This window comes from Orcinus orca, chromosome 17 (genome assembly GCF_937001465.1).
Source record: "Orcinus orca chromosome 17, mOrcOrc1.1, whole genome shotgun sequence".
NCBI classification, from domain to species: domain Eukaryota; kingdom Metazoa; phylum Chordata; class Mammalia; order Artiodactyla; family Delphinidae; genus Orcinus; species Orcinus orca.
The window spans coordinates 17,518,099-17,544,886 of NC_064575.1; the positions used below are offsets into that span (position 1 = coordinate 17,518,099).

At 39.4% G+C, this 26,788-nt stretch overlaps 1 protein-coding gene across 12 annotated transcripts in view; it reads right to left on the bottom strand.

Moving 5' to 3' along the window:
• The window catches only part of STAU2 (staufen double-stranded RNA binding protein 2), a 309,298-nt gene that overhangs the window by 122,490 nt on the left and 160,020 nt on the right, over positions 1-26,788 (bottom strand). For all 12 annotated transcript variants that reach the window (XM_033407106.2, XM_049700368.1, XM_033407105.2 and 9 more), the window contains one exon: positions 9,931-10,238. In XM_033407106.2, coding sequence (XP_033262997.1) covers positions 9,931-10,238 — 308 coding nt within the window. The remainder of the gene's footprint in view (positions 1-9,930; positions 10,239-26,788) is intronic.

A 26,788-nucleotide genomic window follows, 5' to 3' on the forward strand; every position in this document is an offset into this window, starting at 1 on the left:
TCACCACGGTGGAGGCAAAGCTTGAAGTTTTAGTCCAGGCAACTTAACTGAGTACTAGACCAAAAACAAAAAGAAAAACAATAATCTACAAAAGAAAAGACGATCCAGAGTTGCTATAACATATGATAATATGTCCACAATGTCCATTTTTCAAACAAAAATTACAGACATGCAGAGAAATCGAAATGAAGCATATTCATAAATAAGGTGGTCAAGAGGAAACTGACTCCTAATGGGCCCAGATGTTGGGTTTAGATGACAAAGACTTCAAAGCAGCTATTATAAAGATGTTCAAATGATTTTTAAAAATGTGTTCTCAATGACTATACAGATATGGAATCACAACAAGGAAAAAAAAAAAGAAGAAGAACCAAATAGAAACATTAGATTAAAAAAATACAATAACTGAAGTGAAAAATTTATTACATGGGCTTAACAGCAAATTGGAGAGGACAGAGAAGGTAGTCAGTAAATCTGAAAATAGATCAACGGAAGTTACACAATCCAAAGATGGAGAAAAATAAACAGAGTCTCGAATACCTGAAGAATAACATCAAGAGGCCCAACATATATGTAATTGGAGTCCCAAAAGGAGAGGAAAGAGAAAAGGGCAAAAAAATCTTTTGAAAAAACTAGCCAAAATCTTTTCAAAATTAGTGAGAAACATTATCTTAATCTAAGAAGCTAAATGAATCCCAAGCAGGATTAAAAACAATCCTAGACATAGCACAGCCAAACTGGTGAAACCAAAGATGAACAGAATATCGTAAGAGCAGCTAGAGTGAAACAACACATTACATATATGGTGCAGAAACAACTGGTTATCCTATGGGAAAAATAGGCTTCAAGTCTCACCCATACCATACCCCCAAAATTAAATAGATATCAGCATTAAACATAAAAGCACAAACTACAAAATGTCTAGAAAAAAATCAGAGAAAATCTTTGCAACCTTGGGGTAGTCAAAAATTGCTTAGATAGGACCAAAAAGGCACAGTTTATGGAAAAAAAAATGTAAACTTGAACATCATCAGAATTGAAAACTTCTTTTCCACTTTTCAAAAGATGCCATTAAGATAATGAAAAGACAAGTCACAGGCAGGGAGATAATATCTGCAACAGAAAGGGCCTGTATCCAGAATGTATAAAGAACTCTGATGACGCAATAATTTTAAAAAGTCTCAACCAGAAACTGGGAAAAAGATGTGGAAATTTCACAAAGATATATAATTGGCCAACAAGCACAAGAAAAGAAGTGCATATTATTGGTCATCAGGGAAATACAAATTAAAATACCAGTGAGATACCACTGTACCCTTCACAGAATAAGACTGATCATATCAATGTATGGAACCCTCATACAGCGCTGGTAGGAACGTAATATGATACAACACACTGAAAAAGAATCTGATAGTTTCTTGTAAGCTTGTATGTATACTTACCATGTGACCCAGGAATTTCACTCTGAGGTATTTTTCCAAGAGAACTGGAAGCATGTCTGCACAAAATCTTGTACGTGAATGTTCACAGCTTTACTCATAATAGCCCCAAACTGGAAACAACTCAAATGTCCATCAACAGATAAACTGATATATAATTTGTGGTGTACATCATACAACGGACTAGTACTTAGCAATACAAAGGAACAAACTACTGACATACACAACATGGACAATCTCAGAAACATTACAGCCAGTGAAAGAGGCCAGAAACAAAACTGTTCAGGCTGGATGATTCAATTTTTATGAAATTTTAGGCACAACTAATCTTTGTGACAAAAAAGATATCCTGGTTGCCCAGAGCCACAGAGAGGTGAGGAAAACAGGCTACAAAGAGGCACCGGGGAATATTTTACAGTAATAGAAATATTCCCATCTTGATTGTGGTTGTAGTTACATGGTGGTATACATTTTTCAAAACTCATCAAACTGTATAACTAAAATGGGTGTGCTTTATTGTATGTAAATTATACCTCAATAAGGTTGATCAAAACATTTCAAAAGCATAGTTATCTGATAACAACACTTAGAGATACTAAGTCATTGCTCATACTTCTCACAAATAATCATAATTAACCTCCCAATTAATTTCCAAGTAAGTGTTACCTTAGGAGACTAACCATTTGAATTTATCATGTGTTCGGATGTGACTGTCTGTCCTTCCACTTCCCCTTTCCCCTGGCCACACTCCACATCCCACCCTCAACAATCCCATCCTAATGTCAGCTTCATGAGGGCAGAACCCTTGACTGTCATTTATGCTATATCCTCAGTGGAAAAAGTGCACCTGGCCCATGGCAGGTGCTCAATATACTTTGGTTGATGTAATGAATGAATGAATCCCTCACATTGTTGGTATTCATCAGGAATCTCTTCCTTGGCCTTTACCCACTTTCCCTGGTCAATCTTTACTACTTTTTTTTTTTTTTTTTTTTTGCGGTACGCAGGCCTCTCACTGTTGTGGCCTCTCCCATTGCGGAGCACAGGCTCCGGACGCGCAGGCTCAGCGGCCATGGCTCACAGGCTCAGCCGCTCCGCGGCATGTGGGATCTTCCCGGACCGGGGCACGAACCCGTGTCCCCTGCACAGCAGGCGGACTCTCAACCACTGCGCCACCAGGGAAGCCCTTTACTACTTTTATGGCTTCAATTACATTTGTACATCGATCACTCCCCAGTCTCTGTGTCCTATGCTCTCTTGCTGATCACCAGACCCACTGATGAATGCCTACCGGACAACTGCCTTTGAAAGTCCCACAGGAAACTCAAATTCGCCATGTTTAAAATGGAACTCATTAACCTCCTCTAAGCTTATTCATCACGTTCATACTAAAAATAAAACCTTTCCTAAAACATTCGTATTACCTTCCTACTTTACTTCATTCTCAAATTCTTGAAATGAATGGTCAATTCATCCTCAAAGAGTCTCTAATTACTCTACAATGCCATCTAAATGTAGCCTCCATCCTGACCAGGACAGTGAAAGCATCCTCACAGAAGTTAGCAGCCGAGATCATCGAATTCTCTCAACTGTACCGTGGATGCCTGCACCTCAGCCCCACTCCTCTACGACCATTAGCTTTGCTTCATTCAATCTTTGCTATTTCTCTACTGGATTCATGCAAAGTCACTCTAATTGGTCTTTCTGCTACCAATCTTTTTGTCTAGTTCCTCCTCCACATGCTTACAGAATTATCTTTCTAAAATACAAAACCGATGTCACTACCCTTTAAATAAGAAGTTGGTGGTCTCTGGCTAACAGCTAAATTCAAATTCTCAGCAGCACACATCTTTTCAGCCTACTTGCCAACCACTTCCACTTTGAACTCTTAAGCATTTTCTAAAACATCATGCCCTTTTGTCTTTAGGAGTCAGCTGTTTCTGCCTGCAATTTCTTTTCTTCTTATTCACCTTAAAAGTCTATGTACTTCTTAAAGCTCATTCAAATGTCCCTCAGCTATGAATTCTTCTTAATTCCTTCAGTCAGAGCTCTTCATTCCCATCCATGATTCTTGACATGGCTAATCATACCTCAAGTGATGACACTTACTATGCGGGGCAGGCATTACCTACGTTATTTCCTGCAGCATGCTACAAATATTTAATTTTTTAAAAATTAAATTTTTGTGTAATGTTCAAACACTGATCCCTGGAGACCAGACTCAATTGTAATAGCGGCCACTCTTCTGTATATTGGTTTTATTTTCCTGTCTGTCTGTCTCCAACTTGACCATAACTCTTCCTGTACCCACTGTCTGGTATGCTACCTGGCACGTGTAGGTATGTATTAAGTATCGGCCCAGAGTGAATAAACAGACGTTCCAGTTCCTGTTGTTCAGCTAAATCAATTCCAGTATTCAATGAGATGATATTGTATACCCAGATTAACTTCATATCCATCCAGTTCTTCACATACATACTGCAATGACTGAAAACTATTCTTAATGCACTATTTTTCTCTTAATAAGAGTTTCTGAAGCTGTGAACTGTGTATCCTTTTCCAGCTGTACTCCTTGTTTTCTCAAATGTTCCACTACAGATAAAATGATTCTGAACTTTTCTTATACTTAAAAAAATGACAATACTACAGATAAAAAACATTTTAGAAGTTTTTCAAATATCTCTTATCTCTCACAGTTATATCTGCTTTTTGATGTGACCGTGTCAAGACGCCAGAACTTTCCTGAACCTAAAATCTATAAGGGTTTAAAATTAACTAATAATTCTCTATGTGGAAATGAGTAAACTGCATTACTAATAGGATGCTTTACTTCTGTAGTCCCTCAAATGTGTATTTACATCATAAAGTTATACCTTTGAATAAAAACTAAAGTTCCTTCCAGCTCAAAAGAGAATTCTTAAATAACTCAGACTCAGTTGTGTACCTAGTGGAGGGCATAAATAAATTTATTAATGAAATCTATGACTAAACCAAAACGATATCCAGAAGACCATGGACTACCATGAACACTAGTCCTACCTTCAGGGATCAGGCTTCAAACACTATACAATAGCTGGATTTAAAATCAAATGAAGATTTGTAAGCAAGAAGCAAAAATGTACCAGGCACTTCTGCTGTGTCATAAGATAATGTAGGCAATGCCTCCTTCACTATCTGATACATAACGAGACAGTCAATAAACGTTAGTTTCGTTTCCCTGTTTACTCATATATCTCCTAATGCCCCTGGTATGTCAGAGTAGTTTTTTCTGTGTGCAGAAATCTTTTACACTCAGTATTCCACATACTGTTCTCTTTCTCAAGAGTTGTCCTGGGTGAGAAGAGAACAATATATCTGAAATTTTAGATGCTGTCATTCACGAAAAAAAATCTCAGCCATAGCTGAATGCTGGAGAGAGGGAAATAGATAATTTCAACATGACTTAGAATGAACACAGGTATACAGATACCAGCCTGACATGCACTGACATGTACCTGATGGGTACTACAATTAATCTTACGTTACTAAGTAAAAATCACATCATTGCCAACCTTTTCTAGCAAAAGGAAATGAAATTCACCTTTAGATGAAAAATAATTTCCTTTTCTTCAAATGGATTGAAGAAATAATTGATTATTGGTTTTCAAATAATTCCAAATAGAATTCTCATGCTGACTTGAAATCTCTTCCGGTACAAACAGAAAAGGCTACAGCTATTTCTACTTGGGGATGACACATAATGGCAACTATTTTTTTCTGCACCTCAGTGGCTCATTTCAAAGTCACTGTGCCAGGACAGCTCTTTTGTGTTTGTGTATTACTCTTTCTTTGAAATATGTGTCTTACTACGTATGTGCTGGCATATCAAGGCTCAAAATGAGTACCTTTGTCTTTCTGATTACATTCTGCAGTGATTCAGGGCGGAGTCAGTTAGTCCTGAAGAGTTTATGCAGTAATAGTAGACTGTTTACTTGAAGCCTGACTGATTCTTATTTGTGTTACTGTTACTCATCACAGTATGTTTTTATATGGATCAGGATTTCTTTCTTCAAATGTAGTATTTTTCTCTAAAGAGTTGGAAATTTCAGCAAAGTAAGGTGACCTGTAATTCTACTGGTTTTTATGAAGTATGGCTATGCGATATGTAGTCTGCATACCCTTAAGGGCTTGGCCAAGTATATCAAGGCCTAAAGAAACCAGACAATAAGTCAGTTTGCATGAATGTAGGCTGCCCATTTGAAGAACAAACCTGAGTTTTAGGGTCCCTACAGGAAAACCAAGCCTTCAGGAGAATTCCTCCAATTTCTCCAAGGTCTTTGAAAAGCAGCAGAGGCTAAATCCAAGAGGGCTTTTTAAGAAGTGACTACAAATCAGAGCAGAATCTCTTGACCCCGTGCTAAACCCATATATGTTTTGCTCCTTGTACTCTGGGTAATTTCTCATCACTTTATACATTTGTGTAACAGTGCAGATGAAAATTTGGGCTCAGAAGTGACACGGTGAGTTATGTTTCAAGGACAAGTTAGAAACGGGGGAAAAACATATTTCTAAGTGGAAGAGTATATGTATATGCATGATTTCTTTCTCCATATTTTCCTATTAGGAATCTACAAAAGTTTACTGAAACGGGTCTTTAAAAAAAAATGGATCCCTTACTCTTTAAAAAAACAAGCTGCAAATAGCTACTTTGATTATAAATACATGGATTACAAAAAGTGAGGTATAGGGAAAATAAGAAAAAAGAGAAAGGGAAAAGGTTGATTCTCCAATTGGCCAAGCCCCACTCCCCATGTCCCAGCTCAGTGTAATCTGTACTAAGGTCGTATTGTTAAAATATGCTATGTGTCATACATGTCAAAAATAAATATTTAAAAGAAGCTCATCACCATAAAAGAAGTCTGCTATAATCATACTAAACTTCAAAAAAGGAGATATACTATTATAGTTGAAATGTATTATGTTTGAATTGTATTTGAAAAGAAAGTTTTTAATTAAATAGATATTTCTAAGCCTTCTACTGACATTCTCATCTCGCTAAAAATGGCACCAGCATCATAAACTCACAATAATGAACAGCCCCCTACAAAACACTGCTTGATTTTTATAAAATAAACTAATTATGGTTTAACTAAGACACCAACTAAGTGCTTCTTTACATTCTTTATGTGAGAAAAACAAATCTAGTTTATCAAATTTTACTCTCAAGGTTTTAAAAACAACACTGTTCAGTGGATGACAGTCACAAGGAAGGGTACAGACTAAAAGATTAAAATTAAATCCATCTATCAAGGATAATTGACTAAAATAATTCATTTTAATTTCCAATCTAATCATGTTCTAATGACTCACTTAAACAATGAAACGGCTTATAGTTAATTATTCAGAGAGATTTTTAATATATGGAAAAGCATATTAAAGATGGAAAAACTCAGAATAATGTAAATTATAACACAACAAAACAGTCTTCCGCTTCAGCTCAAAAGCAGAGCATTTCAAAAATGTCTCCGTAACAATCTTCTTTAAAAAGCTGAATGATTTTGAAATATTTTGGCATTGTAATTAAAGGGTATCAAGGTACGCACCAAGGAACCCTGAACACTACGGTATAACTACATTTCAAATGAATTTTCATGAAATGCATAGAAGTTATAGAAGCATACTAACTGGGCTGAACAAAGTCTGAGGTTCACAGAACTACTGATATAAAACTTTCTTCTGCTAAAAAATAATAAATCAATAAGAACATTCAGGTTTTAAAAGAAGATAATAAAAATGTACTCAATAAAAATTCAAAAGATAAATATTCACTTATGATAGAGATCCAAAGCCTTGCATCTAAAATGTGATTAAAAACTTTAGGTGAGCCCAAGGAAGGATAAAAGAATTACTGAGAATGTGCAAGTGTTCAGTCATATTCTGACCTAGGAAGTCAGCTTTATTCATAATAACTTTAATTGTATAATAAATTATTCTGTAGATTTAAGCAAAAGGATGTGAGTTTAATACCTACATTCTGGTGAGCAAATAAGCTTTTTGTAACTTATAAATTTCAATTAAGGAAAAAAATTTAAAAGTTAAAACAACGTCGTTTTCAGTACACTAATATATTTTTTTACTTTGTAATACAATATAGCTGTCACATACAATGGCTCTGGTAGGCTTAAATCAAATGTCAGTGGGCACAGAGGGCCAGAGAAGGGCTTATATACAATATTCAATAAGCAATAATATCTATTCAGTGTACAGTAACAAAATTTTAAAAGTACTAACCTAGAAACAGAGAAAAAGAATTTACTGTTTTTAAATTCCAGAAATGAAAATAACATAACAGCATGTCCTCCATAACAAGCTGGCCCTATAATTTCTAAACTACAGTCCAATTAAAACATTTAAGAAATAGAAACAATCTACATGTTTTTCTACCAGGTAAATGTACCTGAGAAAGTTACCTATAAAGAAAGAGGCTTTAAAACTCTTAACCACAAAGACTCTTCTACCGTGACATTATGAGGACGTGCCGGGCACCTGACAGGGAAGGGAAGCCATTTCCCACAGTCTGTTCACCACACACTGCAGGCTGCAGCCCGTCAGCAAAACAATATTTCACAGCAACACCGAGCTCATTTGACCAAAGCAGCACAGTAACATTTTAAAACCATGTTTATCTTCATGAGTATGTAAAAATCACCATACACAAATTTGGAAATGTTTAACGTGTCCGTAAGTAAGAGTGTATTATCTCAGCATAAACTTTAAAAAAAAAAAGGTCTGAGTACTCAGCCCAAATATAGGAGAAACAGATTCTACATTTTGACTAAAGTAAAGGTATTTTAAAATTATAGTTGTTGTCATTGCTAAGAATTAACAAATAAATACAAATTTAAGTAGTTCTTCTGGCAGCAAAATTACATCAGAGGAACATCTCCAACCAAAAAATCAATTCAGAGCTTGAGTGCAATTTGTGCTTTGTTTCTATAAAAATGCAAATGCAGTGTTACTTTCAGACATTTCTAAATGACTAGACTTGTAAATAAACAGTGAATTCCTTTTCATCACAGTTTATTTCTAGTTCACCTTATGCAAATTATAGATAGAACTAAAAACTGCTTAGTTTTTCTTTTCCAGTACTTTGTGTGAATCAAGGTCCTTTTATTTTAAACAGTGATTTATTGTTATTCTTAAGGTAAACAACGAAAACAAGTTCTAAATTTTAATTTTTAAGTTAAGTGTTTAAAATTTCAGATGACAGAGCCCCAAACTGGTAACAGCTTTTTAGATTTCGTATTAATAGTCTAAGTAAAAACACTCAACGACTACCTGGCAATAGACGTGAAAGAACCAGGTTTCTGTGATGAGAAACAGAAAAAACATGCCAAATACCCCCTCGGTAAAACACATGATCTTCTCTCTTACATCTAAATTTGTAAAATTTGTATAAATACATGATCATTCTACATAATACAGATCTTCTGGAAGATTTCTAAAGGAAATTACAGGTTTTGGTCTTAGGGAGTAAGACTAAGATGGAAAGGGGGGTGAATATAATGAAATCTGAGGGAGCAGTCCACTCTTTCTACACACAAGCACGCTGCTGTTCGCCCAGTCAAGTGAGTGATTACAGCTCAGTACAGGATTTTCAAGGCAACTAAGAAGTCAGAGCACAGGTATTTCCTCTTCCTAGAGTTAACAATTCTTTAAAAAGTTCTACTCATAAAGGATTGTTGGGTTTTTTCCCAAAAGGGAACACTGACTAAATGGGGGGGAGGGGGAAGGTTTCCAGCCCCAAATTCGTATACACAACAAGCGGACTATAAGCTAGATTTAGACTGCCCGGTGAAATAGACTTGTTGGTACCGTCTAAGGTAGGCGCTACCCTAGATGGTTCAAAACACAATCCAGTAAAACGATACATGTTTTTATGCCTCAGACAACTAGAAAGCATTACTGTTCTAATACCATGTTTAACTAACTCCTAAGATAATAGACTTCTAGGATGTTGTACCTTAGTGGTATACCTGAATCATTACTAGCCATAGAATGCCAAATTCAAAACTGCTATGAAAGTAAAATCATCATTAGAAAAAACCCTACTGTAAAATGAGGGAGGCCTTAGTGCTAAATACTAATACCAAATGTATGAAGGCAGCACTTTTGTTTGGGGAGGAGAGTGAGGGAATAGATGCACCCAAGCAGGACACAGAACAGAGAATGAAAAATGTTTAAAAAAAAACAAATCAAAAACAAAAGCAGAAGAAGAAGGAATATGGAGGAGAGCCAGGCGGCAAAAGAATTACTGGAGAGAATGAAAAATCTTTAAAATGAGGCATGTGCGCATGACTCGTTTTTCTGTCCTCTGTGTTCCTAATAATTTACAATGTAAGTGGCATAGAAGTCACGCTAGCAGGCAAGAATGAGCTTTCTGATGGACAGAGATGAAGGATTTGGGGCTAATGGATTGTTTTGTTTTCTTGTTTTTGCTTTTAATTCATACCTGAAAGCCTTGAATCCTTGCTAAATATTCCAGCTGTTTTGAAGGTTGTACTGGAGAACAAGGGGGAGGAGGAGAACTTCCTTTTAAACCTATGGCTTCAGCTGTAGGAGATGTTCCATTCATAAGGAGTTCCCTGGCAATTGTAGCTGAACTACTCGAGGTGGGAGATATACTGAAGAAAGAGCTTGAGGGTTGGTTCATATCTTTGGGTGACAAATAGCCTAGAGCTGTGCCAGAGATGACTTTGTGGCGGCTGGCTTCCATCTCTTGATAAACATCAGGAGACAGATGAAGAATTCCTTTTGGAGCTACAAGTAAAATAAAGGAACACTGTTATTACACGTAAAATAAGTGGAACAGAAACATAACATTAACTCAAGGATTTCACTTGACACAGTGACTGAGCAGTGAGAAATGCTGTAAGCAAGCACCTTCCCCATGCTTGCAGAGGCAACGGCAGTCTCCTATTCGGAGGTGAATAACGCATGTTTCAATATTCCTAAAATCATTAGTATAAACAAGCCACCGAAGTGACTTCAGGGGAAAGTGTACGTGGTAGGGAAGCTGTGGAGGAACACAGGTAACTGATGTGTGGAAGTGCAACATGGGATAAGATTAGGAACGTGCAGGGTCTTCACCCTGCAACTTAATATTTTATGATCTCATAAAAGAGATCCCTAACATGGATTTTGCTGCAAAATCCCTAACATATGCAGCAATTGAGACACAGTGGGTAAAAATGAAGACTGGGTCAGTCCAAACCATCTGAGGAACAAACTCCTATATCTGACGGCCTACTGGTGTTCTCCTATGTCCCACCGTCAACTCTATCTCATGAACATGTCAAAAAGCGACAGAGCATCTTCTCCCCCAAACTGTCTCCTATCTGGCTTACCTCATCGTGATACCACCATCCACCTGCTCAGCTGCCCAACCTAGACTCCTGGCAACCATCTTTGAGTCACCCACAAACAAGTAACTGCCGTGTGCAGTCTAGAATCTGCCCCGTCATCACCAAGTGCATTAGTTCAAGCCAGGCCACACACAGGTTCTAATATCAAGAGGAGTGAGCCTGGGGCTGTGTCAGCAGTTGGCAGGGTTGTAAACATATAAATACAGCACTTTCCTTTGACTACCATTTGTCTCAGAGAGGTTTCAAACCACATTTCACACTGCTTGTTCTAATATCTTTGGATCAGATTTTAACGACTCTCAAATCATGATATTATCTTTTAAAATTACTGATAAATCACCACTTTTGGAGGATGTGCTCTGAGAGACACAACTTAATTCCCCTGGTCCTGCCTCCCCGTTTCCGACCACTAAACTCCTGATACAAGCCCTCAGTGTTTCTGGCCAGGGTTACTTTAACAACCACTAAAAGTTTCACCGCTGCTAGTCTCCCCAGTGTCCATTTCCCAAAATGTGTTCTATAACATAGTCCCCCAATATAAGGGTTCCATGATAAATAAATTGGGGAAATAATGAAAATTATATCACACACAAACATCCTTTTGGAGGATTAAAAATGCACATGAGCACAGTAAAGACTGAGAAGTCCAGAAGAACAGAAATCTATTCAACTTGGTTTAACCCAGGATTTCCCAAATTTATTTTATATCCAGGCTTTCCACATAATATTAATAATATCTAACACTCGGGGAAATGCTAAGACCAGCCACCCTCTTACTTTAAAGTCTTCACTGGCTCCCTCACTTACACGATAAAATCTAAACTTCTTAGGATGACATATGAAGCCCTCAGTGACCTGGCCCCTCCTCACCTCTCCATCCTACTAAAATACTCATGCGGAACCCATGCTCCCATCATGCAAATATATTCACACTTCTTCCAATACTCTGGCTTGTTTGATCCCATCATATCTTTATTTCTACTGTACACACACACACACACACACACACACACACACACACACACACACCAGTTAAGCTCCGACTACCAGGTTCCAGGCACTGTGCTAACCAATACTGTCCTGACCTCAAGTCACCCTCAGTCTCTCAGAAGAGGAAAATGAAAGGGATAAATAACATAGGGTGGTAAGTGCCTCTGGAGAGGTGGGTTAGGGAGCGGTAGGAGCTCAGCAAAGGCTTCCTGGAGGTGGTACTGGAGGCACATTTCAATGGATGAGGAGAACTGGGCCAGGGAGGAAGAGGGCTGAAGGCAGATGGCAGCATGAGCAAACGCGGGCACTAGCAGAGTAAGCCCAGGAAAGCAAGAAGGGGGAGGTGCGGGGGCTTCCCTGGTGGCGCAGTGGTTGAGAGTCTGCCTGCCAATGCAGGGGACACGGGTTCGAGCCCTGGTCTGGGAAGATCCCACATACCGGGGAGCAGCTAGGCCCGTGAGCCACAACTACTGAGCCTGCGCGTCTGGAGCCTGTGCTCCACAAGAAGAGAGGCCGCGACAGTGAGAGGCCCGCGCACCGCGATGAAGAGTGGCCCCCGCTTGCCATAACTGGAGAAAGCCCTCACGCAGAAATGAGGACCCAACACAGCCAAAGATAAATAAATAAATAAATAAATTTTAAAAAAAAGAAGGGGGAGGTGTGAACTGCCACGGGGGAAGGAGGAGGCAGGAAGGGGCGAAGCTCCAGGAGACTTCATCCTGACGGCATTAAACATAAAGGAGTTGCTTTTAAAAATAAATGGGACTTCCCCGGCGGTCCAGTTGCTTAGGGCTCGGTGCTTCCACCGCAGGGGCTTGGCTTCAAACCCTGGTCCGGGAACTAAGATCCCGCACGGCGCACGGCGCAGCCAAAAAAATAAGTGATTTATATAGCTTAAAATAACATACCAATCCCATTTTATGGATTTACTTTATGCCTTTGTGTTTGTTAGCTTTATATCCAGGAAAAATTTCAACAAAAAATTTAAAAAGAAAACATATGCATTGGAAAAAATACAGATGAATCTCACTAGCCAGAGGAAACTACTTTTTCATTTGGCTTTAAAAATATACTTTTAGTCTTGTTTCCTATATACCTTTTTGTTAACTTGAAAAAATAAGTTAAAACATAAAAATACCACATGAGGGCTTCCCTGGTGGTGCAGTGGTTGGGAGTCCGCCTGCCGATGCAGGGGACGTGGGTTCGTGCCCTGGTCCGGGAAGATCCCACATGCCGTGGAGCGGCTTGGGCCCGTGGGCCATGGCCGCTGAGCCTGCGCGTCCGGAGCCTGTGCTCCGCAGCGGGAGAGGCCACAGCGGTGAGAGGCCCGTGTACCGCAAAAAGAAAAAAACAACAACAAAAAACCACATGATCCTTTTGTTGTTTACAAAACAATATACTTTCATTAATAATTTTAAGGCTTAAATTTTCATTATATGAATTGTTTCCTTAAACAATTCCGCATTGTTGGACATCTAATGTATCTCCTTTTCATGCAATTAAAACAATATAGTGAAACATATTTTTTGCAATTACATCCTTATTCACATGAAGATTGATTTCCTTCACTTAGAAGCAGAACTGCTAGTTCGAAGAATATGCCTTTTAGTTTTTCTGACACTAACAAACTGCTCCAAGTTGGTACAACTCCAACAGCAGTGCCAATTTCACGCTTCCATAGTAATATATGCAAGTTTCTCTTTCCTACTTTGGTACTGGACATCATTATTAAAAAATCCTTGCCACTGTTCTCTGTTAGTGCCGTTAAGTGGCAAAGATTTTTTTAATAATATCTAGTACCAAAATAGGAAAAAAAGGTATTTAGCCCCACCACCTGACATCTGGGGAGGTGAGAGGAGCTGGAGATTTGAGTTCAATCATTAGCGGTCAGCACTTTTAATCAGTCATGCCTGCATAATGGAACCACCACAAAACCCCTAAATGAGGAGGTCTGGGAACCTTCTGAGTTTTGAACACATCCACATGCCGGGAGGATCGGGCTCCCCAACTCCATGGGGACAGAAGCTTCTGTGCTCTAGAGCTTTTCGAACCTCATCCTGTGTACCTCTTCATCTGGCTTTTTGTTTTAAATTCCTTTATAATAAACCAGTGATAGTATCTTCCCAAGTTCTGTGAGCTGTTCTAGCAAATTATCGAACTTGAGAAGGGAGATGTGGGAACCCCCTGAATTTATAGCCAGTTGGTCAGGAGTACCGGTGGCAACATGGGACTTGTGACTGGCCGAAGTGGGGCATCTTGTGTGGCGGAGCCCTTAATCTGCGGAGTCTGTGCTAATTCCGGGGAATGTCAGAACTGAACTGTAGGACACCCTGTTAGTGCCTGGAAAATTGGAGAATGGGTTGGTATGGGGGAAAAAATGCCTATACATTTGGTATCAGAAGTGTAGCAAAAACAGTCATATGTCAACACTGATCAAACTGTACACATATGTGCAGTTTATTATACTTCAATTTTATCTCAACAAAGTAAAAATATTTGCCAGTTTGATTAAGTGCTATGTCATATTATTAATTTTTTAATTTTTTCACTAGCTGCAAAAACACCATATGTAATTCTTACTTAAAGAATAACTCAATGTATGACTCTAAATTCTATACTCAATTTAAGAAATCAGGAAACTAACAGCATTATCTCAGTACTGCTATTATACAGAAGTAATGGGCTTGCCAAGAGCAATATTATAAAGCAAAGAAAATGCTCTCCCAACACTCAAGAGAGGCATTACATCACAGTATAAGAACTCATGCAGAGTACAGGCTCCCTTATTCTACAGTAAAGCCTGGATCGACTTTTCTTCATGCATAAAGAAGATTCCTTTCTGCAGAGCTCAAGTGATGTAACAGCCATTGAAAGACTGTAAAGGCACTTGTGGATTTATGCAGTCAACTACCGAATGATTTTCAACATGAATATTAGTAACAGTGTTTGGATCAGTCACAATTCATTTAGGTTCTTCCTGTTGTAAATTTAAGTCACTTTTCAGTAGGGTAAAGACCGAAAAGCAGATTCAAAGAGTAAGCTCAGATATACATGTCTAAGGACTTTCGACTGTCTCCTGAAAAACTATATCCATTTATTCTTCTATTAGCAATGGGTGGCTAAAACCTGTTTTCCTACACGTCTGTCAAAACAGGTTTTAGTTATTCTAAATAATTACTGCCACTCTACAACATTCATTGTTATATTAATTTACATTTACTTGATTACTGCACAGACAAACTTTCTCTCATGTGACCACCTCACAGGCCCAAGCCTTTTTTCCTGTTGGCTTTGACCTCGGTTTTGCTCATGGCCTTGGAAGGTATTCCCTTGCTCAGGCTTGTTATATCTGTTATATTTACCCTCTATCTGCAGATGTCCTGAACCTGTTCTCCCATCATCTATCTTCCGTCCCTGATTTTGCCTTTAATACTCCCATCTTATTTTATTTATTTTTTTGCGGTACGCGGGCCTCTCACTGTTGTGGCCTCTCCCGCTGCGGAGCACAGGCCCCGGACGCGCAGGCTCAGCGGCCATGGCGCACGGGCCCAGCCGCTCCGCGGCACGTGGGATCCTCCCGGACCGGGGCACGAACCCGCGTCCCCTGCATCGGCAGGCGGACTCCCAACCACCGCGCCACCAGGGAAGCCCCAATACTCCCATCTCAATACTGTCGATCTGAAACCACTGTACGTGGCTACACCGCAGATACAACACTGGCACTATTCTAGCTCTTTACACGCATTATCTCATTTAAACCCCACAACAACCATGTGAAATGGATTTTTATTTCTCTATATTATAGATGAAAAAACTGAAGCACAGAGAAGTCACAAAACACAGCCAAGAAAAAAAACAACAACAAAAAAACACAGCCAAGGTCGTATGGATAATGATTAGCAATGCTAGACTTTAACTCCAGGTAGTCTGTCACTAGAGCTTGGATACTTAAACATTACATTAAACGGCCCCCTGAAAGAACAAGAAGAGCACAAAATGCAATGTCCAGCCAGTTCCAAACACCTAGGTTTAATCCAGGAAGTAAACTCCAAGACTGAGGTTTACCCAGATTGGTTCCACGGTTGACCAATGTCATCATGGTTGTTCTTAGATGTTCCAGAGATTGCCTCACCAAAATCTCCCTAGATTATACAATGTTCACACAGGATTTTAAAAGCCCCAACTTGCCAGGGACTGCGACATCTTACAAATAAGGAATGCCAGGCCATGGTGCCCTTTTTACTTGTTTTCCCCATTAGGTTTACGTTTCTCTCAAATAGGTGTGTAAACCCTCCAGCACGCAATGCCTCCTGCAGCATTTTCCTGGAGCTCCAGTTCTTACTGGAAGAGCTGAAGAGGACATTTTGAATTGAGATCTATTAAAACGTCTTATCATATGTATAGATAAACAAACTTAGCAGAACCTGGCCTTTTGATGTTCACTAACATCGTAACTGTTCCAGAGGCTGAAGAACAGTGGTATCAGGGGTATCAGAACAACAGGGCAAGTCAACGGAGCAAGAAAGATAATGTCACTTCACTGGTACAAGTGGTTATATTAGTCTATAAAGAGGGATTTCTCTGCAAGTCTGTGTAATGAACACATAGCTATTGCTTAATAAAATGAACTTGTCACTTTTTTTTTTTTTTTTTTTTTGCAGTACGCGGGCCTCTTACTGTTGTGGCCTCTCCCGTTGCGGAGCACAGGCTCCGGACGCGCAGGCTCAGTGGCCATGGCTCATGGGCCCAGCCGCTCCGCGGCATGTGGGATCTTCCCGGACCGGGGCATGAACCCGTGTCCCCTGCGTTGGCAGGCGGACTCTCAACCACTGCGCCACCAGCGAAGCCCTGAACTTGTCACTTTTTATACCAAAGCTCTGAGAGAGAAATCTTACTGCTTGTTTCCAAAAATTACCTTGAATTCTTGCCACAATACTGTTGGACTCAATGTTCTGTTTATAAATATTCAAATACCCAAGAGTACTCAGGTCTACTTCTGTCACAGTGAGTTTTTCATAACAAAAAGTTATAATTCACACAGAGGTAAAATACTTTCGTAAATGAAAGAAAGAGCAGAAACGGTGGTGGGTTCTTCGGACTGAGATTTAACACGTGTGGGTAGACTCTGCTCCTATGTAGACACCATCAAGGATGACTCACCACATTTTAAGAAGAAAGCCAATTATTTCAATGTGTTTTGAAAGCTGATGCCTCAGAACTTTGTTCCTTCTCCGATCAGACGTTTTGTTTAGTACTACCTCAGAAGACAGAGTCCTGCTTCCTGACTGGCATCAATTATCTTAAAACACACCCCAGGTTTCGAGGGTGTGTGCCTGCCAATTTAGAACTGGCTATCTCAAAAGTTACTTGGTTGCTACTGGCAAAATAGATTCTTAATGAGTTTTATTTTAATCTTCTCTTGTCCAAAGTTTCAAGTGGCAGCCAGGTATAAATACATGATGTGACTGGTTTTCCTGTTGTAAAAAAGTAAAGTCCACCTCTCCTAGCATTTGCTACTCACTGAATTTCCCTTGTGCGTCCTGATGGTGGCAAAATCTCATCATTCTAATCTGTTTAAAAAACCTTAAGTTTAAAGTTTCAAAAAATTATAATTGAAAAATTCCTAAAACCTGGAAAATAAACTGCTGGTTCAAAACAGGAAATCTGAGAAAAGAATGAGCAAAAACAGCAAGATTTATCAGTTTGACAGTGATTTTAAAAAGACATTTATATGAAAACTCACAAAATCCAGGTAAGGTCTGTAGTCCAGTTCATTGTATCATACCTGTGTCAATTTCCTCGTTTCGATAATGTACTATAATTACCTAAGATGTCACCACTGGGAGAAGCTGAGTGCTGGGTACACACAACCTCTCTGTACCATTTTTACAACTTTAAAAAGTTTTAAAAACCCAACTACATGAAAGCATCGTTATGCTGCTCTGGGCATCTCCCAGAACAGAGGTCCTAGAACAAAGCAGTGCTGAGACCTCAAGGTAGAGAGGACCTTGAGGGCTCCAGCTTTGACCACTGATGTGCCTAACGTGCAGCCCTGGCTCCCCAGGCTCTGGCTGCTTGACCTCTCGTTCCGTGAGAGTAAGAGAGAACCTGATGGGGGTGTGGGCGCCATGGCCGGGATTCTGTTCTTTGCCAGAGAAGCTTGAGGTCATTTATTAGGTGAGAGTACATGCGACCCAAGAAAGAACCTACTGGACCACCATGGCCATCCTCATGGAGTAGAGGGATAGACAATCCATCCTCTGCATGATCTTTAAGCTGCTAGGCTGTTTGGAACTTAGAAATCCCTCCTTCCCATGGCCCTGCTGTTGAGATGAATGAAACGGGGATATTTTGGTGGGACCCCACTTCTCTCTTCCCACACAGCTCGTTATCAAGCTGGTCTTCCAGTGGAGGGCCTTGGGTCCCTAGTTCTGCCTGATTATTAAGCAACTATTTAAATGGAGACAAATATTAATAATGCAAAATTTGAGGGAAACTTCTGAAAATTAAACTAAGAAAGGAAATGCTGGATAAAAGCAATACAATGAAAAAGTAAAACAAACAGGTAAATAATTTGTTAGAAGTTCCTTTTTGAAGGTCAGTTTCAGAATCACCTTGGCAGGTGAAGTCTCAACTAGCGAAAATCTGGTCACATCTTATGGTATAGATGAGACTAAACCTATCTGGATTAAAAGAAACAGCTACATTTAAAAAAAAGAGTCATTATTGAATGAATAAACAAAATGATATATTTTAATGTACTCAAAAAGCATAACTCAAATCAGTGGTGAAAATTAACCTGGCTTGGGCTTCCCTGGTGGCGCAGTGGTTGAGAGTCCGCCTGCCGATGCAGGGGACACGGGTTCGTGCCCCGGTCTGGGAAGATCCCACATGCCGTGGAGCGCCTGGGTCCATGAGCCATGGCCGCTGAGCCTGCACGTCCGGAGCCTGTGCTCCGCAACAGGAGAGGCCACAACAGTGAGAGGCCCGCATACCGCAAAAAAAAAAAAAAAAAAAAAAAAAAAATTAACCTGGCTCTTGCCCTTGAGTTGGATGAAAGCACTGATTTTGTTAATTTGTGTATTTTACTGGTCTTATTTTTTTTTTGCTCCATTTAACATGATGTGTGTGAAAAGTTATTAATTTGGTGAATGCTTATGAATAAAACTACTGACAAAGAACTTTTCGGAAGATATGCAAGTCTTGTGGTGAGCACAGTGCCAAGAAGGAAAAGTGCTTAGTCCATTCCTGATCCACAGAGGTGGAACTCCAGGGCAGAGGCCCGACAGGACAGCATGATGCAGCCGCCAGCACACCTGAAAGAGACTGTGCCTTGACTGTATCAGCTGTGCAATTTAGGGGGGCAAGGGGAACGAAATGGTAAATGATACATTTTCTTTAATAAAACAAAAACAACAATAACAGCAACAAAAGAGTTTTTTTGAATATTCATCTTTTCATTTTTTAAGAAAACAATTTGAAATGAACTGGGCAATGCCTTTGGAAAGCCAGTTCTATTACACAAATGTACACTAGCTTAGCCAAAGAAAGGGGCCAGTCAGAGTTTTCAAACCCACGGTTGAATTGTTATTTTTTCTTTAAAAGAGAAAAATAAAAAGTATATAAATTATACTTTTATATACGAAGGGCAGGACCCTGAGTATGGTGAATAAACTCACATTCATCTTAATAGTAAAGAAGGTCTCACTTAGTTGGCTTATGTAGCAGAAATGTGTTCAAGGCTCAACATTTTCCATAAAGATACAACTGTGAATATTTCTACTGAGTAGGACAAAACTTCTGCGGTGATAATGAAGTGTGAGAGCAGCTTGTGAAGACAATGAGTCGTGTTCAATTATTAAGTTTATTCAAACGGGATAAAAACATTGCTGGTAAAATAAAGATCATCCTCACTAGTTATCTTTCTTCACAGGAAAAAATCCATTAGTGACTATTTCCCTAAGATGTAAAAAAGACTAAAAACGGATTATGTATATTGCCACATGACACAAATGACCAATCCCTCAGCAGGAAGAAACACATACTGAAATGCCTAACACAGCAGCCCCAACAGTATCCTTCTGTTAGCATCCTGAGCCTCTGTTACAGAGAGCTCACAAAACAGTCATAATTGTAGCTAAAACTCATGCGGTCCTTACTAGATAGCAGGCTTTGCATATATTAGCTCAGTAATCCTCACAATGACCCTATGAAGCAGGGATCATGACCCCACCCCATGGTCTCAGTGAAGACCACACAGGGAGCCTGGACTTCTACCCCAATCTGGCAGTAACGAGTGGTGTCAGAAGAGGAAGAGTGGAGAGTCAGGACTTTAATCATCACCTAGTGGTAACAAGGTTATCCCCGCTGTGGTGTCAGTGAAGGCCATGCAGGGACCAGAATTCCTACTCCATCCAGCAATAAAAAGGAGTCCCCCACCTTGGGCACCAAAGGAATCAGAGTGTGGAAACTGAACTAGAATTCTAAAAAGTGATCAAGTAACGCATAGGGAGTAAGAAAAAGAAAACAGAAGAATAGAGTAAGTAAATAAGGACTTTCCTGGTGGCGCAGTGGTTAAGAATCTGCCTGCCAATGCAGGAGGCACAGGTTCGAGCCCTGGTCCGGGAAGATCCCACATGCCGCGGAGCAACTAAGCCTGTGTGACACACTGAAGAGTACAGCCCCTGTCTGCCAGAACTAGAGAAAGCCCACACGCAGCAACGAAGACCCAATGCAGCCAAAAATAAATAAATAAATATTTAAAAAACCCTACTTAAAAAAAAAAAAAGAAAAAGTAAATAAGATGTCAGACTTAAGTCCTAACATATCAATAATTACATTAAATATAAATGATCTAAATATACCAATTAAAAGGAGATTGTCAGAGTAGATTAAAAATATGACCCAACTACATGCTGCCTAAAAGAAATTCACTTCAAATATAATTATATAGGTAAGCTGAGAGTAGAAGGATGAGGAAAAAAGACATATCTTATAAATATTAATCAAAAGAAAGCAGGACATTCTATTTCCAAAAGATGACATGTGGAGATCTACGGACCCACTCCAACAAACAGCCAAAACTAGAGAATATTCATTTTAAAATATTTTTAAGTCCCTGGAAATTGAATATAAGGGCATATAACAAATAAAACATTCTCCCATGTAATAGAGAATTTGGCTGGACTTTGTCCCCACTTCCTGGGAGACAGCCTCTGAATCCTTAGAATTTCAGGAGTGACAGGAGTGTCTTTGTTATTCATGGGGCACCCCTTGGACCACGTCAGAGTTTATGCCAACAAGATGACTCAGAATGGGGGATGGTTATGTCAGAAAAACCAACTATGTGATTAGGGGGTTGGAGCTTTGAGTCCCATGGTAGCAGCCCAACCTCTGAGGAGGGGGAGGAGGGTTGGAGATTGTTATCAACCTCATGGTCAATGACTCAATCAGTTATGCCTGTGAAATAAATGCCCACAAAAATTGCACAACTCTGGAAACTGAGTGCTTAGCAGGCAATACTCTGTGCATATTACACATCACTGGGTAGGGAGTGACACATTCCTGACTCCATGGGAAAAGGACATCAAAAAACGTATACCAGAAGCTTTGTGTTTGGGACCCTCCAGATCTTACCCTATGTGTCTCTTTCTTTTAGCTAGTTCTGACTTGAATCATTTTTGCTATAACAATACTGTAATCGTAAGTAAAAGACTTTCCTAAGTTCTGTGAGTCATTCTAGTGAATTATCAAATCTAAAGGGTAGTGGGAAGCCTTGAATTTATAGCCAGTTGGTCAGAAGTGAGGGTGGCTTTGGAAATCCTCCCAGTAGTGGCTGTTGTCTGAAGTGAAGCAGTCTTGTAGAGGACTATGCCCTCAACCTGTGACACCTAGCCTAGCTCCAGGTTTTGCATCAGAAATCACTGCACATTTATTCAGGAAAATCTAACAAATCTCAATAAGAATAAAAGTCTTTGGCACTTGAGCCATGACCCATTCCGTCCACCACATGCAGCTACAAAGATGGGGCTCTTTTTCTCCTCAACCGCCTGTAAGTAATATGGTATCTCACCAGAACGGCAGGCCACCAGAATTTCTCACTTCCCCCAGCTCCAAGCTTCAAAAGTTAAACTCCTCATGTATACAGACAAAAAGTCAGGCAATCCCTTCTTCCACCCAGCCACCACTCATACAGGGAAAGCTCCACACAGGCACAGCAGGCCGAGAACGCTTGAGAACTGACTGCTCTCTCCTCAGCTTGCTCACAGGATGGAAGTTCATGTCAGAAAAGGCAAACCAAGAACACCAGAGATTACCTCCCCTGACCAACACCCTGCTCACAAAGCAGGGGTGTCACTCTCAGAGAAGTGGGCCACTGTCCCCATTCCCACTCCAGAACAGGGACTCAGAATTCTGCCCAGGGGTGAGGTAGTCCATGAGAACAGAGCTCTGAAGCCTTCCCAAAGGAAGTGACTTTATTTTAAATGGAATGTAGGGAAGTTCAAGCCTAAGGGCACTCTTGAAAACACTGGAGATTTGGGTGCTAAGCAATTCACAGGAGTCTAGTGGCTTCATGAAAGCAGCAGCAAGTTCCAACGTAAACCAGCTAATTTCCCAGAAAGAACCAGGGGAAGAGACAGCTAAGAAGAATGCCCAAAGGGACAGAACAAATCTGAAATACTGGCTTCAAAAACTCTCCTTAGGGGCTTCCCTGGTGGCGCAGTGGTTGGCAGGGGACACGGGTTCGAGTCCTGGTCTGGGAAGATCCCACATGCCGCACAGCAACTAAGCCCATGAGCCACAATTACTGAGCCTGTGCGTCTGGAGCCTGTGCTCCGCAACAAGAGAGGCCGCGATAGTGAGAGGCCCGCGCACTGCGATGAAGAGCGGACCCCGCTTGCCGCAACTAGAGAAAGCCCTCACACAGAAACGAAGACCCAACACAGCCATAAATAAATAAATAAAGTAAGAGTCAGATCACTGGAAGACAACTGATACTTAAAACTCTCCTGAAAAGGGACCAAATTTAATTGTATCAGAATGAGAGCAATTTATGTTCTAAGAAAACAATAGGGCTATATGCTGCAATTAGTGGAGCCTAACAGCTGAGTGTTATACCATAAGAGAGGCAAAAAGCTTAACAGATCAGAAAGAGAACAAAAGAGAGCCCTACGAAATCTGTCATTCTATGTGACCATGAGCATGCTAAAGATGCTTCCTCTGAGAGTTGACAACCAGAGGCTTCATTCTGCAAGAGAAATAAACTTCATAAAAATAGTCCATAGCAGAAATTAAGGAAACAATATTTATGAAGGACAAATTCTGAAAAATAAAAATTTGGGGTCAGAGTGAATACATTAAAAAAAATAGTCCAGCTTTTCCTCTAAAATCAGGAACAAGGCAAGAATCCCCATTTCTGACACTTTTATTCAACAAATACTGGAATTTCTAACCAGAGGAATTAGGCAAGAAAAAGAAATAAAAAGCATGCAGACTGGAAAAGAAGAAGTAAAATTATCTCTATTTGCAGATTATATAATCTTATATATAGAAAACATGAAAGATTCCACACAAAAAAACCTGCTAGAACTAATAAGTGAATTCAGCAAAGTAGCAATACATAAAGTCAACAGACAAAAATCAGTTGTTTCTCTATACACTAACAATAAACAATCTGAAAAGGAAATTACAAAAACAATTACATTTACAATAGCATCAAAAAGAATAAAATATTTAGGAATTTTCTTAACCAAAAAGGTAAAAACTTATACACTGAAAATTATAAAATACTGCTGAAAGAAATGAAAGAACACACAAATAAATGAAAAGAGATCCTGTGTTCATGGATTGTGAAATGTAATATTATTAAAATGTCCAGACTACCAAAACAATCTATCGATTCAATGCCATTCCTATCTAAATCCCAGTGGCATTTTTTTACAGAAATTTTTTAAAATCCTAAATTTCATATGGAACTACAAAAGACCTTGAATAGCCAAATCAATCTTGAGAAAGAAGAAAAAAACTGGAGGCATCACACTTACCGATTTAAAAATATATTAGAAAGCTACAGTAATCAAAACACTAGAATACTGGCATAAATACAGACACACAGACCAATGGAACAGATTAGAGAACCTAGAAATAATACACATGTATGGTCAACTGATCTTCAACAATGGTGCCAAGACTACGTAATGAGGAAAGAACAGTTTCTTTAACAAATGGGGAAACTGGATATCCACATGCAAAAGGATGGAATTGGATCCTTATTTTATACCATACACAAAAATCAACTCAAAATGGATTAAAGACTTAAACATAAGACCCCAAACTATAATACTCCTGGAAGAAAACATAGGGGAAAAGTTTTATAACATTGGTCTAGGCAATGATTTCTTAGATGTGATACCAAAAGCACAGGCCAAAAAATGCAAAAATAGACCAAGCGGGATGATGTCAAACTAAAATGCTTCTGCACAGAAAAGGAAACAATGAACAGTGTGAAAAGGCAATTTATGGAATAACAGAAAATACCTGCAAACCATCTATCTTATAATGAGTTAATATCCAAAATATATAAGGAACTCCTGCAATTTAATACAAGAAGACTAATAACCTGGTTGAAAATGTGCAAAGAAAGAACTTGAACAGACACTTCTTCAAAGAAGACATACAAATGGTCAACAGATATGAAAAGATGCCCAACATCACTGATGATTAGAGAAATGCAAACGCAAAACCACAATGAAGTATGACTTCACACCTGGTAGGATGGCCGTTATTTTAACAAAAAGGAAATAAGTGTTGACAAAGGTATGGAGAAACTGGAACCCTTGTGCGCTGTTGGTGGGAATATAAAATGGTGTAGCCACTATGGACGGAGCTACCTCAAAAAATTACAAAAGGAACTGCCACATGAAACAGCAATCCCGCTCGCGGGTATTTATCCAAAAGAACTTGAAAACAAGTTCTCAAAGAGATACTTGCACTCTAGTGTTCACTGCAGCATTATTCACAACAGTCAGGAAGTGGAAATAATCTAAATGCCTACCAATGGTTGAATGGATAAAGAAAGTGTGGTTTATAAACATCACAGAATATTATTCTGTCATAAAAAAGAATGAAATCCCATCATATGCAACGGCACAAACGAACCTTGAGGAGCTGATGCTAAGTGATGTAAGCCAGTCAGAGACGACAAAACTACTTGATTTCACATAGATGAGGTACATCAAGTAGTCACACTCACAGAAACCGGAAGCAGAATGACACAGGGGAAATGGAGAGCTGCTATTCAATGAGTACAGCATTTCAGTCATGCAAGATGAAAAAGTTCTAGAGATCTGCTGTACAACATTGTGCTTACAGTTAACGCTACCGTACTATACACTTAAAAACTATTAAGAGAAAATGGAACAGATGAACCGGTTTGCACGGCAGAAATAGACACACAGATGTAGAGAACAAATACATGGACACCAAGCGGGGAAAGTCAGGGGTGGGGGAGTGACGGTGGTGGGATGAATTGGGAGATTGGGATTGACATACACTAATATGTATAAAATAGATAGCTAATAAGAACATGCTATATAAAAAAATAAAATTCAAAAAAATAAAATAAAATTATGGATAGTAAATATCTTATATATCAACAATGAACAAGTGTAATTTCAAATTAAAAACACAATACCATTTATATTAGCACCTCCCAAAAATGTGATACTTAGGTATAAATGTAACAAAATATATACAGATCTGTATGAAGAAAATTATAAAACTCTGATGAACAAAATCAAGAAAAGCTAAATAAATGAAGAGGTATTCCATGTTCATGGATAAAAAGACTCAATATTGTCAAGATGTCAGTTCCTCCTAAATTGATCTATAGATTCAATGCAATCCCAATCAAAATCCCAGCAAGTTATTTTATGGATATCAACAAACTGATTCTTAAGTTTATACAGAGAGGCAAAAATCCTGTAATGGCCAAGCCTGTACTGAAGGTGAACAACAAATATGGAGGACTGATGCTACCCGACTTCAAGACTTACTACAAAGCTACAGTAATCAAGATAATGTGGTACGGGTGAAAGAATAGACAAACAGATCAGTGGAACAGAAGAGAGAGCCCAGAAATGGACCCCCATAAACACAGTCAATTGATCTTTGACAAAGGAGCAAAGGCAATACAATGGAGCAAAAACAGTCTCTTCAACAAATGATGCTGGAAAAACTGGACATCCACATGTAAAAAAATTAATCTAGACACAGACCTTACATCCTTCACAAAACTCATAGTAATATATGTAAAATGCAAAACTATAAAACTCCTAGAAGATAACATAGGACAAAATCTAGATGACCTTGGGTACGGTAATGCCTTTTCAGATATAACACCAAAGACAAGATCCATGAAAAAAATAATTGATAAGCTGGACTTCATTAAAATTAAAAACTTCTGCTCTATAAAAGATATTATCAAGAGAATTAGAAGTCACAGACTGGGAGAAAATATGTGCAAAAGATACATTTAATAGGGGCTTCCCTGGTGGCGCAGTGGTTGAGAGTCCGCCTGCCGATGCAGGGGACATGGGTTCGTGCCCCGGTCCGGGAGGATCCCACATGCCGCGGAGCGGCTGGGCCCGTGAGCCATGGCCGCTGGGCCTGCGCGTCCGGAGCCTGTGCTCCGCAACGGGAGAGGCCACAGCAGTGAGAGGCCCGCGTACCGCAAACAAACAAACAAACAAACAAACAAAACAGATGTCACTACACACCTATTAGAATGGCCAAACTCTGAAACACTGACATCACCACCAAATGTTGGTCAGGAGTTAAAGCAACTCCAACTCATTGTCAATAGGAATGCACAATGGTACAGCCACTCTGGTAGGCAGTTTGGTGGTTTCTTACAAAAGTAAACATACTCTTACCAGCAATTATGTTTCCTGGTAT